Raw genomic sequence first — 14710 nt, forward strand, 5'->3', positions numbered from 1 at the left:
ATGTATATTTTTTGAATGAGAAAATGAATGAACAGCATGTGCATATAGACATGAAAATGGAGCAATGTATTATATTCATAGCTACATATTTTAGGCACAAAAACTGAAACAAAGGAAAGTACTGGAAGTCTTGTAACGAAAAGTCTAACGTTTTCATATGTATTCAAATGCTTTTCCCATTACAAATAATTTGAAAATAATAAATGAGAAAATTCTAGAATGGTGCATTCATAAAATATCTGATATTTCTTAATATTAATTCTACAGGTTTTGGAGGGGTTTTTTGTATAGTTCTGACCAAATTAAGAGATAAAGAACAGAAATTCTGCATTAATAAAAACATTTTCCATTAGATAGCAATAAAAGGAAACTATTCTGACTATATTTCAAGTTTCTAAAAAATCGTACTCTGTGTCTTGTGTACATGGGCTATTTACACCCTGAAATCAGACTATAAACTTGGTGTGCTGAAGCTGGTCCATACTACCTGCCAAAAGGTGACTGTTACATTTTAAGGAAATTTGTGAGTGGGTTGTTAAAAATGCTGTTACTAAAATTGAAACTATGTAAACTTATTAGTTAATTGGAAAAAATTAGAACAAATACTCAGCTTCATCACTTTGGTTGGTTTTAATCGCTAAGTCATGTTCAACTCTTGTAACCCCATGGGCTGTAGCCTACCAGGCTCTTCTGTCAGAGGGATTGCCCAGGCAAGAATACTGGAGTGAGTTGCTACTTCTTTTGCCAGAGGATCTTCCCAAACCAGGAATCGGAACCTGGGTCTTGGGCATTGTAGGCAGATTCTATACCAACTGAGGTAGGAGGGAATCCCTTCCCTGGGCTTCCCTGGTAGCTCAGCTGGTAAAGAATCTGCCTGCAATGCAGGAGACCTCGGTTCAATTCTTGGGTGGGGAAGATCCCCTGGAGAAGGGTAGGCTATCCACTCCAGTATTCTTGGGCTTCCCTGGTGGCTCAGTTGGTAAAGAATCTGCCAGCAATGTGGGTTACACTTTCACTTTCATCACTTTACTGCAGTTTGTCTTCATCAATGCTCATGAGGTTATGCCTATTGCGTCTGGATGGTGACAATCCTATCATGGTGTGCTCCTGAGCTTGTTGTTTAGTCACCAAGTGTCCAACTCTTTGTGACCCCATTGACTGTAGCCCACCAGGCTCCTCTGTCCATGGGATTTCCCAGAAAAGAAGACTGGAGTGGGTTGCCATTTCTTTTCCCAGGGGATCTTTCCCACCCAGAGACTGAACCCACATCTCCTATATTGTAGGGAGATTCTTTACTATTGAGCCATTAGGGAAACTTGTGCTCCTGAGCACCTCCTTCCAACTCCACATTTAGGGACATCATGTAGCAAGCTTGAAATCAGACATTATGAAAATATTTACATCATAAAAATTGGCAAACACTATACACCAGGGCTTCCTCCCACCTTCAGAGGGTCCATTGTTTAACATTTACCAGAACATCACTAGTTACAACTCACTGATGCTACTATCACTGCTACAGGCTTTGTCACTGCTACAAACTTCTGTAGTCTAAATCCCAGAAACTACCTTTTGCTTCACATTAGGAACACATCAAGGGTAAAAATGAAGAGAACAATGGCATGCCACTGTATGGCTTCTAGAGAGGGAAGGTCAGTTTCCAAAAGTAACTTACTCAGGTTTTTTTTTTGCATTTTATCACACTCAAAATAATTTCCTTTTGTGAAACAGCCCTTCTAAGTGTAAAACTATTGAATCTGTGTGCTAACCAAATTCAAAGTTTAGAAAAAGCTTCAAAAATACAAAGATGCCATGTTCTCCTATCAAAGTAGTGATGACTTAAAAGATAGAGACTAATGTTGGAGTGGTGCAGTAGAAAATGCACTCATATACCATGATAATAGGAACATAATTTGATACATATTTTAAAAGAAAATTTGAAATATAGAAGTAAAACTCTTTAATTCATTGTTTGAATTTAAAATTCTTCAGAAAGATTATTTAAATTTAACCTGCAAAAGATTTATAAAAATGCAGTGAAAATAGTATTATTTATGATGGAAAAAACTGAAATGGGTAGATAATTTTGCACATTTGTTTGAGAGAATAGTAGTAGTGGCAGTGTTAGTCTCTCAGTCATGTCTGACTCTTTGTGACCACATGGACTATAGCCCACAAGGCTCTTCTGTCCATGGGATTCTCCAGGCAAGAATACTGGACTGGATTGTCATTCCCTTCTCTAGAACTTCCAGACCTAGGGATCGAACCCGGGTCTACTGCATTGAAGGCAGATTCTTTACCGTTTGAGTTACAGAGATTTTAAATAAAATTCATGAATTTTTCAATGTTCATGAAACATAATTGATAAAATCTGGATATGACAGGATCTATTCAATAAAAGCCAACACATGAAATTACAAATGTCTGTAGGGTAACTTAAAGCAAATTCCACTGAACATTAGTTAAGCAGTTAGAGTGTTTGGAACATGACTATTTTATTTTCCTTTCATTTTTTGCAATTTCTAAATTTTTAAAAAGACATAATAACAATGTCTAAACTAAAATTGTTTTTAATGTAAATAATTTAAATTCATATGATAACCTAAAATTTCCATTTGTATTCATATGCTTTTCTCATTGCAAATAATTTAAATAATTTGCAAATAAATCCAAACTTATTTTTTTTAAGTCTCGAATTGTACTATTTACCTAACATCTGACATTTTATGTTAATTCAACAGTTTCTTTGTATAGTTATGTTTGGGCAAAAAACGCTGGCATTGTTTTAAAGGACTTTTTATTAGGTTAAGGTATAGCATATTCATCTATTTAACTATATGTCATCAAATTTTCTTCTAAATCAATTACTTCATCTTTGATTTAGCATCTTCTAGAATTTCATAGTCTCATAAAATTCTCAAAATTACATTGACTTTAATCTAGTATAAACTAAACCATGTGTACAGAGTGAGAGAAAAGCAACAAAATTTTAAAAATTAGTAGAGTTTTACAAATCCAAATAGAGGAAAAAATCACTGCCTTATATATCTATTTCAAACTAACCAATGCTGTGAAAATAGAGTTTTCAGAAAAGGAATAGCTATACTGAGACAAATAGATATATCGGTAAAGGAAGGAATTGTCATCTACTGTCTTTCTTATTATTATGCTAATATGTGCAAGGTAAGGAAAGAGTGGTTAGGAAAATATTAATAGAATTCAATGACTTTTCTTTTGATATTAGAGAAGTTTGGATATTATTATCTTTGGATAATATTATTTGTATAAGTTTGGATATTATTATTTATTATTTTAATAAATACCATTGTGTTTTGATGTTCAGATAATAATCAGTAAGTATCTGATATGTTGCCAATGTACTTTTGTGACAAATAAGGGGACAAATATTAAGTTTCAGGGCATCTTTAACATTTCAAATCTACTTACAAATAATACTGATATTAGTGGGAACATAAGTCCCACATTTATACTTTGGAACCCATATGGGCCTAGAAACTTATGAGTACTTAATTAAAATGTGTCTTAAATGATTGGCTTACCTGAAATTTTGACTTGAGATACCACTCCATCTCCTCCATCACTGTGTGCACGAACCTCTACAACATATTCTCCATCCCTGGGGATTGGGACTTCTATGGAGTGTTTATGAGTTGAATACAGCTTGCCATCATGCTGGCCATCAGGTCTATAGAGTACCTTTAAAAGTTTCAGAATGTGACTATTTAATAAATGGGTAATAGTGAACAAATTCCCTAATACTAAAATTGAATAAAGATGCTTATACTTATAATAATTAAAAAAATATTAGGGAGCTATGTGTAAACTAGCTGAAAAATCCATATTATTTTCAATTCACATAAGTAGATTTTATTTATTTTAGGCTAATCCAAGAAGAGACAACTTAAGCATCTGAATTTCATTTTTTGAAACTATCTAAAATAGAGATTAAAAATGTATTTTCTAATGAAAAAGTATAAAATGAGGGCTCTTTCAATATATTGAAGTAGTCTAAAAATTGCCTCAAGATTAGAATTTTTCACAATATTCCTAAAATTTGGTATCCATTGAAAAATGTGATAGTGATATAAAGAATTTATAGAAATAATCTTTTTTTTTTCCCATTTTTGTTCAGTTATGGAGGGTGCCTCAATACATCAAAGAATTCACTATGTGCTTGGCAACACTATCTTAATCACTGCCAAGCAAAAATCGGTTCTTTCTCTCTTCCTTAAACACTAATTATTCTAACAATTCTATTCATTAAAGTAGTTATTCTATCTTGTTCACTTGACATTGTATTTTCCTGGAATTCTCTGAAGATCTTTTCTCATTTCAAAATTTATCATAGCACTGTGTCATGTGATTCCACTACACAAGTAGAATAAAAGAGCTGGATGGGTTTTGACAAAACAACAATAAAAAACAAATAACCACTCTTTGTAAGAATGAAGCTTGTGTAGGAAATAATCTAGTAGTCTTTTGTATACCTTATATCCCGTCACTGTAGATTCATTTGACAGTGCAACCACATGATCCCAGGTGATTATGTAGCGTGAACCAGACCTTATGGAACTGATGATCCGCGGAGGCTGGCTTGGAGCTGTGAAAGTAATAATATGCTACTGATGGTAACCACATGCAACTTCAGTTCTGCAAGCTGCATCACATCAGGAATTATAATACTGATTGTGATGTGGCAATAAAAGTAGCTAATTTTGATGTCTGTACTATGTGCCTGGCCCTATGGTCTGCATCTATGGGTTCATTTAATGTACCTTGTGGCCCTGGGAGGTAAGGTAATATAAAGACCTCTTATTCTCTTCTCATCAACCTTCAGTTGGTTGTCTCTTTTCCACCACTCTTTAGAAACTGCTATTCTCAAGGTCATCAATCACCTCCAGTTGGCCAAATGTAATGTCATTTTTTTATTCTTTTCAAATTTAACATCTTCACAGCATTTCACAGAATTGACTTTCTAATTCTTTCTTGACTATCTTTTCTTAAATCCACAATCTCTTATAATCTTTCCTCCTGTCTCTCAGGTTGCTCCTTCTCATTAATCATCCTTTGCTAGCTCCATGACCTCTGCCAAGTTTCCCAATGTTAGGATGACTTAGGACTGACTTGATCCTGAGCACTCTTCTCTCCTCTATGTATAAATCTCCCCAAACCTTACATCTGGGCCTATGGCTTTAAATACATATGATTCTGTCTCAAGGTAATCTTTCAACTTGTACAGATATGTGTCCAACTTCCTATATTCTCCTCAATGTCCAAAGGGTTTCCCAAATGCAATATAATCAAGACAGAACATTTATTATGTACCCTACAAGTTTGCTTTTCTCTATTTCCCAAATTTACTAAATGGCACAACCAAACTCCCAATGTTTCAAGCCAAAATCTATTCAATCTTCTGTTTCATTCATTGCCAACATATAAATTAGCTGAAAACTGTCGACTCTGCCTGTAGAAAATTTTCTGCTTCTTTCTATCTCTATCTCTGGTCACCATCAGCTCTTCCTTGAATATTAAAAAAGGCCTCCTAATTGGCTATACAGCTTTCACTCTTATTCTATCATGTTCCTTGTTTACCCAGAAGGCAGAACAATTAAATAAATATATACATATATATGTATGAGATCACTCTCTGGCTTAAAATTGTCCAGTGATTTCTTATGACACTTAGAATTTAAACTCCTTACTATGATCTGTAAGACCCTGCTTCATATGATTCCTCCACAATTCAGAGCTGGAACCATCATCTTTTCTACACTTAAAACACATCAAACTCCTCTCATGTAAAGGCTTTGTACTGGTTATTTTCTCTGCCTGATAGAATCTCCTCAGCAAAGTCCTCCTTCTTACTATTAATAACCTAGGTCAAATAGGATCTTCTCTAAAAGGACATTCCCAACTATCCGACTAAAATTTGGCTCCCATCCAAGCCATTTTAAATGTTCATATTTGGTTATTTCTTGGATTTTATGTATTACTTATCTTTAATTGAATTGTAATTGATTTACCATATTAGTTTGAGGTGTACAACAGTGATTCACATTTTTGATTATACCACTTTAAAAGTTATAAAATAACGGCTATGTAATTGTATATCAATGCCGTACAATATATCCTTGTAGCTTATTTATTTCATATATAGCAGCTTGTGCCTCTGAATCCTGTAACCCTACTCCCTTTCAGTTTCCATTTGCATGAAATATCTTTGCCATCTCCTCAGTTTCAGTATACGTGTGTCTTTAGCTCTAAAATGAGTCTCTTGAAAGTATCAAATACATGGGACTTTTTTCCTACTTAATCAACCACTCTATGCCTTTTTCTTTCACTCTATGTCTTTTGATTAGAACATTTAGTATATTGACATTTGAAGTGATTATTGATAGAAATGTACTTATTGCCATTCTGTTACTTGTTTTCTGGTTGTTTTTGTAGTTCTCTGTTCTTTTAGTTTCTTCCCTTCTGGTTTGATGATTTTCTTTATTTGCCTGCTTGTGTTCCTTTCTCTCTAGATTTTGTGTGTGTTTATATTGTGGGTTTTGATTTGTACTTACCATGGAGTTCCTATATGTTGACCTATAACTATATCTACCTGTCTTAAACTTATATTCACTTAAGTTCAGACACATTCTAAGATATCTACTTTTTAAACCTCTGCTGCAAGTTTTGTGTTTTGATGTCATATTTCACTTCTGCATGTTTAACCCTTAATAGGCTATTGTGGTTATAGTTAATTTTAAAATTTCTTTTTTTTTAATCTTCATAGTTGCTTATTCAAGTGCTCGATCTACAGCCTTTACTATATATTTGACTTTACTAGTAGCATATTTTTCTTTTCTATCAATGCTTCCTACTTATTGTAGCCTTCTCTTTTCCACTTGGAAAATATTCTTTAAAAATTTTTGTAAGATTGGTTTAGTATTGATAAACTCAGTTTTTGCTTATTTTATCTTTTGTTCAATTCTGAATGATAACCATACTGAATAGAGTATCCTAGTTTGTAGGTTTTTCCTTTTTAGCACTTTAAATATATTAGGTCACTCCTATCTGGCCTGCAAAGTTTCTGCAGAAATATCGGGTAATAGCCTTATGGAGGTTCCCTTTTATGTGATTTTTTTTTATTTTTATCTTACTGACTTTAGAATTCTCTCTTTAATTTTTGTCATTTTTCTTATAATATGTCTTAGGTTTCTTTTTCATCATGTTTGGAATCCTCTGTGATTCCTGTATCTGGATATCTCTTTCCTTCTTCAGGTTTGGAAACTTTCAGCCATAATTTCATCAAATATATTTTGGCCTTGTTCTCTCTTCTTATTCTGGAACCCTCTATAATAAAAATGTTGCTATGCTTGATGTTGTCACAGAGGTCCCTTAAACTAGTCCCTTAAAATCTGTTTTTCTTTTGCTGTTCTGATTATTTCCATTATTCCGTCTTCCAGATCTTTTGTATCACATCAGTTCAGTTCAGTTCAGTCACTCAGTCGTGTCCTACTCTTCACGACTCCATGAATCGCAGCACGCCAGGCCTCCCTGTCCATCACCAACTCCAGGAGTTTACCCAAACTGATGTCCATCAAGTCGGTGATGCCATCCAACCATCTCATCCTCTGTCATCCCCTTCTCCTCTTGCTCCCAATCCTTCCCAGCATCAGGGTCTTTTTCAATGAGTCAACTCTTCGCATGAGGTGGCCAAAGTATTGGAGTTTCAGCTTCAACATCAGTCCTTCCAACGAACAACCAGGACTGATCTCCTTTAGGATGGACTGGTTGGATCTCCTTGCAGCCCAAGGGACTCCCAAGAGTCTTCTCCAACACCACAGTTCAAAAGCATAAATTCTTTGGCACTCAGCTTTCCTCATAGTCCAACTCTCACATCCATACATGACTACTGGTAAAACCAATTCCATCTAGTTTTCATTTCAGTCATTGAATTCTTCAGTTGTGACTTATTCCTTTCTATATTTTCTAATTCTTGTTAAGATTTTCACTGTCTTCATCTATTCTTTTCCCAAGTTCAGTTAGTATTCTTATTACTAATGACAAACTCTTTATCTGGTAAATTATTTACCTGTTTCATTAGTCATTTTTTATGGAGATTTTCCCTTGTTCTTTTGTTTTAAAGTAATTTCTCTGTATTCATGTTTAAGTTTCTCAGACTCTTTGAAATTAGGTGAAACACTTCTTGTTGTTCAGTTGCTCAGTCATGTCTGATTATTTGTGACCCCATGAGTGCAGCATGCCAGGCTTCCCTATCCTTCACTATCTCCAGGAGTTTGTTCAAACTCATGTCTGTTGAGTTGGTGATACCATCTAACCATCTCATTCTATGTTGTCCCCTTCTCCTCCAGCCTCCAATCTTTCACAGCATCACAGTCTTTTCAAATGAGTCAGATCTTTGCATCAGGTGGCCAAAGGATTGGAGCTTCAGCTTCAGCTTCAGCATCAGTTCTTCCAATGAATATTCAGGCTTGATTTCTTTTAGTATTGACTGGTTTGATCTATTTGCAGTCCAAAGGACTCTCAAGAGTGTTCTCCAGCACCGCAGTTCAAAAGCATCAGTTCTTTAGTACTCAGCCTTCTTTATGGTCCAACTCTCATATACATGATTACTGGAAAAAACCATAGCTTTGACTAGATGGACCTTTGTCAGCAAAGTGAGTTCTCTGCTTTAATATACTGTCTATGTTTGTCATAGCTTTTCTTCCAAGGAGCAAGTATCTTTTAATTTCATGGCTGCAGTCACTGTCCACAGTGATTTTGGAGCCCAAGAAAATAAGGTCTGTCACTGTTTCCATTGTTTCTCCATCTATTGGCTATAAAATGATCAGACTAGCTACCATTATACTAGTTTTTTGAATGTTGAATTTTAAGTCAGTTTTTTCACTCTCTTCTTTCGCTTTCATCAAGAGGCTCTTTAGTTCCTCTTCACTTACTGCCGTAAGGATGGTGGCATCTGCATATCTAAGGTTATTGATATTTCTTCTGGCAATCTTGATTCCAATTTGTGTTTCATCGAGCCCAGCACTTCTAATGATGTACTCTGCATAGAAGTTAAATAAGCAGGGTGACAATAAACAGCCTTGACCTTCCCCTGTCCCAATTTTGATCCAGTCCATTGTTCCATGTCTGGTTCTAACTGTTGCTTTTTGACTTGCGTACAGGTTTCTCAAGAGGAAGGTAAGGTGGTTTGATATTCCCATCTCTTTCAGAATTTTAAAGTTTATTGTGATCTACACAGTTAAAGGCTTTAGTGTAGTCAAGGAAGAAGTAGATATTTTTTCTGGAATTCCCTTGCTTTTTCTATGATCCAACGTATGTTGGCAATTTGATCTCTGGTTCCTCTGCCTTTTCTAAATCCAACTTGTACATCTGGAAGTTCTCAGTTCATGTATTATTGAAGCCTAGCTTGAAGGATCTTGAGCATTACTTTGTTAGAACTTGAAATAAGCACAATTGTGAGGTAGTTTAAACATTCTTTGGCATTGCCTTTCTTTGGGATTGGGATGAAACCTGACCTTTTCCAGTCTTGTGGTCACTGCTGAGTTTTCCAAATTTGCTGGCATATTAAGTGCAGCACTTTAACAGTGTCATCATTTAGTATTTGAAATAGCTCAATTGTAATTCTATCCAGTTCTTGAAAGTGTGCTCCTATGTTGTAGTCGCTCTATCAGTCAGCGTATGCCCAGTGGCTTTGATGGGAGAGATGGATCTATAATTAACACAGGTCACATATTTTCCTAGGGCATGCTAGTGGGATATGGGGCCAGAAATGGAGGGGCTCTATCCAAAGGTAGGTGGGAGCTGGAACTTCTCCTATGTTCAATGGCCATCACCATTCTATTGAGGGTAGTTTTGGGTCCCAAGGTGCTGGAGCAGAAGCCTTGTGGGTCAAGTTTAAGCTGGTTTCATTCCCTTTAAATGTGCTCTCCCACTCCCCCCAGCAACAGCATCTTTACCCCCAGAGCTAAGCAGTGCTAGAGCAAGGGTACTAGAGTGGGTGCCCAGGGCAGGCCAGAGCATGTGACAAGACTGTCCTGGCAAGACAGTCAGAGCTTGAGACAGATCCAAATTCACAGCCTCTGTGAGCACAAGCAATGGTTTTCTTTGCTTCATTCAGATCCAGTGCTGGTTCTTTGCCAGTTCTATCCCCCACAGTTGCACAATCTCCTTGACAATGTAGCCTTTGTTTTACTGGGGAGTTGTTCTCAAGAAGACATCTGGTATAGGCTGGGACATATGCTGGGGCTGTCCCAGGAAATCACTCCAGCAGATTTTGCTCTTCATGAATGAGATCTTATTTTTCTACAGCCATCTTGTAAGTCCCACTAGTATTAAAATCTGCTACTGGGACTCATCTTCCTGGTGCTGGACTCCATGGTTGGGGAACCTTAGATGTGGCTCAAACCACTCTCCAGGGAGGATCTCTGAGTCTGTGATATCCCCCTCCACTTCTATGTCCCCTACTAGGACTATGGTCCCAGCCTGATTACTTCTCCCTTTCAACTTGACTCTATGTGGATCTTACTTAAGAGCCTTGATTGTAGAAGAGTATTTCCAATAGCCCTCAGTTTGTTTTCAGTGAGAATTGCTCTACACGTAGGTGTATTTTTGATGTGTTCATTGAGGGAAGTGAGCTCAAGTCCTCTACTCTGCCATCTTGGTCTCCTCCTCCCTTATTCTCTGTTTTTTTAATTTATTGCTCTGTCATCTGATGTTATCATATTTATTTGTCATATTTTTCTCTCCTTCCTTCTCTCTCTCCCTCTCTTTCCATTAGTTTGTTAAATCCTGTGAGAAGAGGATCTGGGTCTGGCTTGACCTTTTCTCTACCCTCAATACCTAGAGCTGTTGAGGGCACATAGCATACTTTTGATAAATTAATAAACTGGAAAAAATAACAAAGGAATGAATGCTCTTTTTATAAGTTACAAAGCTGATGTTTAAATACTGAGGTAATATGTCTACCAATACACAACTGAGTAAGTGATAGAGACAAATTTGAAACCCCTCTCTGATACCAAAGTCTGGATCCTACCTCCATGCTCTATTATACCATTAGGACTGTCTTTTTACACAAATAAATTTCCAAACTCTAGTGGTAATAATGTCTTCAAATTCTTGTGAAACTTTCCAGGATTCTGAATATAAATTCTCTTCTTCTATTTGTTCAACTTAATTTCAAGAAGGAGCTATCATAGTGAAGCCAGGGAGATGAGGATGACCAGAAAATGTGAGCAGGGCAGGTGGTCTCATTACATTAACAATGAGAACATACAGTAATAAGAGAGTGAAGATGACACTCTAACATTTAACTTGCTTTCGCATTGTACAATGATGACATAAAGCATAGAAAAATTACATAATTTTCATTTTCTCATGCTGTTGATGCATTCTTACAAAACCAAGTTTAAAATAATAAACTAATTATCTAATGATGCAAGATTTTGTGGATAGTCTTTAGAAAAAGAGGTTCTGCAATTTTATTTCTGAAATGGATATTAATTATGTGAAAGTATTTGCCACATTTTTTCATCTGTAATAACTAACAATGTTTTTGTTTGTTTTTGTTGTATTTTAAAACTTGTGTGATTTTAAAAGCTAAAATTGAAAACCAAGTGTGCTCAGATTGCTAGGTAGTAAATTTCTCTCACCTGTACCTGTATCATTCAATCAATTGGGAATTTTGGCAAGTATATAATGCAAATATTGAGACTCACGTGCTTTCTTGGTGAAGGTCTCAATCATATCACTGGGAGGTCCACACCCTGCACTATTGCAGGCCCTGACTTCCACAAAATACTGGGTGTCAGGCAGAAGGTTCTCCAGCCTGGCCGAGTATTCTTGGCTAGCAACTTGAACTCTGTGTGCAGCTGCTTCTTTGTCATGGGAAGCCCAGTACCGAATCTGCAAACATTCAAGTTGAGTGAAGTTTTTTCATGATTCAGACACTTCAGTTGTAAAAAATTCTTTTCAACTTGTTATGACACCATTGATGATGGCTGGGCATCAGTTTCTCAAATGTTACTTACTGTTCCATTTCTATCAGTCTTAGACTATGGCAAAGCATACAATGCAGATCTGATTAAAGATGTCAAAAGCAAATTAAAGCCTCACTTCAAGGCCTGAAATAGCCATACACAGATGAAAAAAGAGAAAAAGCCAAAAAACTTTGCATAAGGTTTGCTCTCAAAACATAAAACTGGTCTCTGTTTAGAAGCATTTGACACAATAATTTATTTCATTGGTTTTCTGCTTTATTTCTGTTTATATGATTGCAAATTTGTTAAGGGTCACTGATAAAAACAACCACATGGTCTAAAACAGGCTAGCATAATTATTTTCTGCTAGCTTATTTCAGAAGTATGTAAAAGTATCTTCTTTGAATCTATATAGAGAACAGATATTAAAAAAATATTATACCTAATAACTGGTAGCAGAAATTATTTATCTTTAAAATGTTTTTAAAAATTTCATTCCTGTTGTGATTAGAAATGATTACTTTTGCCATGTAGCATATCAATGACAGCCTTCATAATTTCTTAAATTTTAAGTTAAAGCTATGAATTATAATTTTCATTCCTCAAATAAACTTTTGGTTAAAAAATATATAATTATATCTAAGTTATAAATAAAAATAAAAGCTTGCTTATAAGTTTAGCTCTATTTTATACTTTAAATGTCCTGTCTATAAAACAATGAGATTTTAATTTCACAATTAACCAAAATACTATAAGATAATATTTAATATTGATATAATTCTGAAATTTTTTTATGTAAACACATATGAAGCCATTATAAAATGGAACTTGATAGCTCAAATTTCCTTAGTAACAAAATGGGGTTTAAATATAGAATGAGCGCATTTAAAAAAAAAAAGGCTAGTTACTAAGTTGTGATTGGTTTCCTTTGATATATTTTTATCTTGTTGTCTAGTGCTCATTTTTTTCTGATGCCAATACATTTTTTCCAAAGAGTTTTGACAGAATCTCTTCGGCTTTTCTGCTCTCTGACCAAAAGGATGGCTCAGAACTGAGGAAGTAGAATTATACCAAGTGGTTCCAAAGTCAGATGGCAGAGAAAAGATTTATGAGGGTGGGAGTATCCTTGTGAAGGCATGAGTTTCCTCATGCTGGGAGCATTCAGGCAGTGCTTACATTCATCTGAGAAGGAGGAAGATAGCCTAAATTTTAGTGGGCATTTGAACTGTGTGACACATAAGGCCTCTTCCACAGCTTGGCTGAAGAGAAATAAAATGTGCATTTATATTCTAATGAAATGCCAGGTACTAAAGTAGGATCATTCACGTGTATTCTTTTCTCAACAAGTCTGGAATGGTAGCATTTACCTTGTTTAATGCTGCAGTCCATGGGGTCACAAAGAGTCGGACACAGCTTAGTGACTGAAGAACAACACCTTGTTATATAGCAATCAAAACTGAAGCCCCTGAGCTTCAGGTACTTTTATATGGATGCCAGTTGACTGAGACCAACTTTTACAATCTTCATTCCAATATCACAACTTTTCTATACAGTTTAAAGAGGAGAAACTTTTTTTTAAGGCATTGTAGATTTATATTGTTGTGCCAACCTCCTCTGCTGTACGTCAGTGACTCAGTTGCATACATATATACATTATTTTTTTATATTCTTTTCCATTAAGGACTGGGAGCTTGGGGTTGGTAGATGCAAAGTATTATATTTGGAATGGATAAGCAACAAGGTCCTAATACAGGGAACTATATTCCATATTCTATGATAAACCATAAAGGAAAAGAGAAGATTTTTAACTAGATATTTCTAAGATACTAAGAACTAAAATGAGGACTTAACAGTGACAAATTTTTTGACATTTTACCCAAAATTCCATGAGGCGTTTTGGCAATAGAGAAGGAAAGACAAATTTTTTTTTAATTTACCCTTTGCATCTATATCCTAAGTGTCTAATTACTATATTCATCAGATTTTGACACAGATCTATGTTATATGGTCTCCACTGAAATTCCCAATAAGCTTAAGCATTGCTTTAGTTGTGCCGTGGTAACTAGGGTGCCCAGAGAGTTATTGCATGTGCAAAATAATCTCTGATTTCCTTATTTTATAATACGAGATTTGAATGACATTTTTACAGTATTTTAAAAATCTACTAATGAGAGCATCTGATACAAAATTATTTTGGTTGAATAAGTTCTCTCCTTAACTCAAATCATGCATTTACATATAAATTGCAATATTTTCAAACAATTCTAAATTAAACAGTCTATATAAAATATGGCATTGTGTGTTTTATCTGAACTAGCCATTGGCCATGCACTTAGAGATAATTTTCAAATAGACGATTTGGGCGACTGCATTTTGATCCTTGCAGTGAGTTGCCCATTGAGGTGAAGAACCAACTTTAACCTGAGAGAAAATTGCTTGGAATGAAGTGAACCTGTAGTAATAGAGCAGAACAAATGCGTGGCTTTTGACTAATCACTAGGGAGACGGAAAGACAGCCTGAAAGAACTAGTGTAAAAATAAATAAGTAAATGAAGTAGTTTTTGCTTTAAAGGATAGTAGACCATAAATTCATTTTCACATGCTAGAGCAACATATGGTGTATTTATTTCTATTGCATGCTGTGGTATTATATAAATTTAACCCTTTATTTACATGTTCCTAAAATCTGCACAACACTC

At 35.3% G+C, this 14710-nt stretch overlaps 1 protein-coding gene across 1 annotated transcript in view; it reads right to left on the bottom strand.

Moving 5' to 3' along the window:
- The window catches only part of CNTN1 (contactin 1), a 364639-nt gene that overhangs the window by 38407 nt on the left and 311522 nt on the right, over positions 1-14710 (bottom strand). Inside the window, exons 21-23 of the mRNA XM_081587322.1 lie at positions 11751-11937; positions 4509-4621; positions 3561-3717 (exon numbers count right to left, since the gene is read on the bottom strand). Coding sequence (XP_081443448.1) covers positions 3561-3717; positions 4509-4621; positions 11751-11937 — 457 coding nt within the window. The remainder of the gene's footprint in view (positions 1-3560; positions 3718-4508; positions 4622-11750; positions 11938-14710) is intronic.

The sequence above is a fragment of the Giraffa tippelskirchi genome, chromosome 4 (assembly GCF_054371585.1).
Source record: "Giraffa tippelskirchi isolate mGirTip1 chromosome 4, T2T-mGirTip1v1.2.pri, whole genome shotgun sequence".
NCBI lineage: Eukaryota > Metazoa > Chordata > Mammalia > Artiodactyla > Giraffidae > Giraffa > Giraffa tippelskirchi.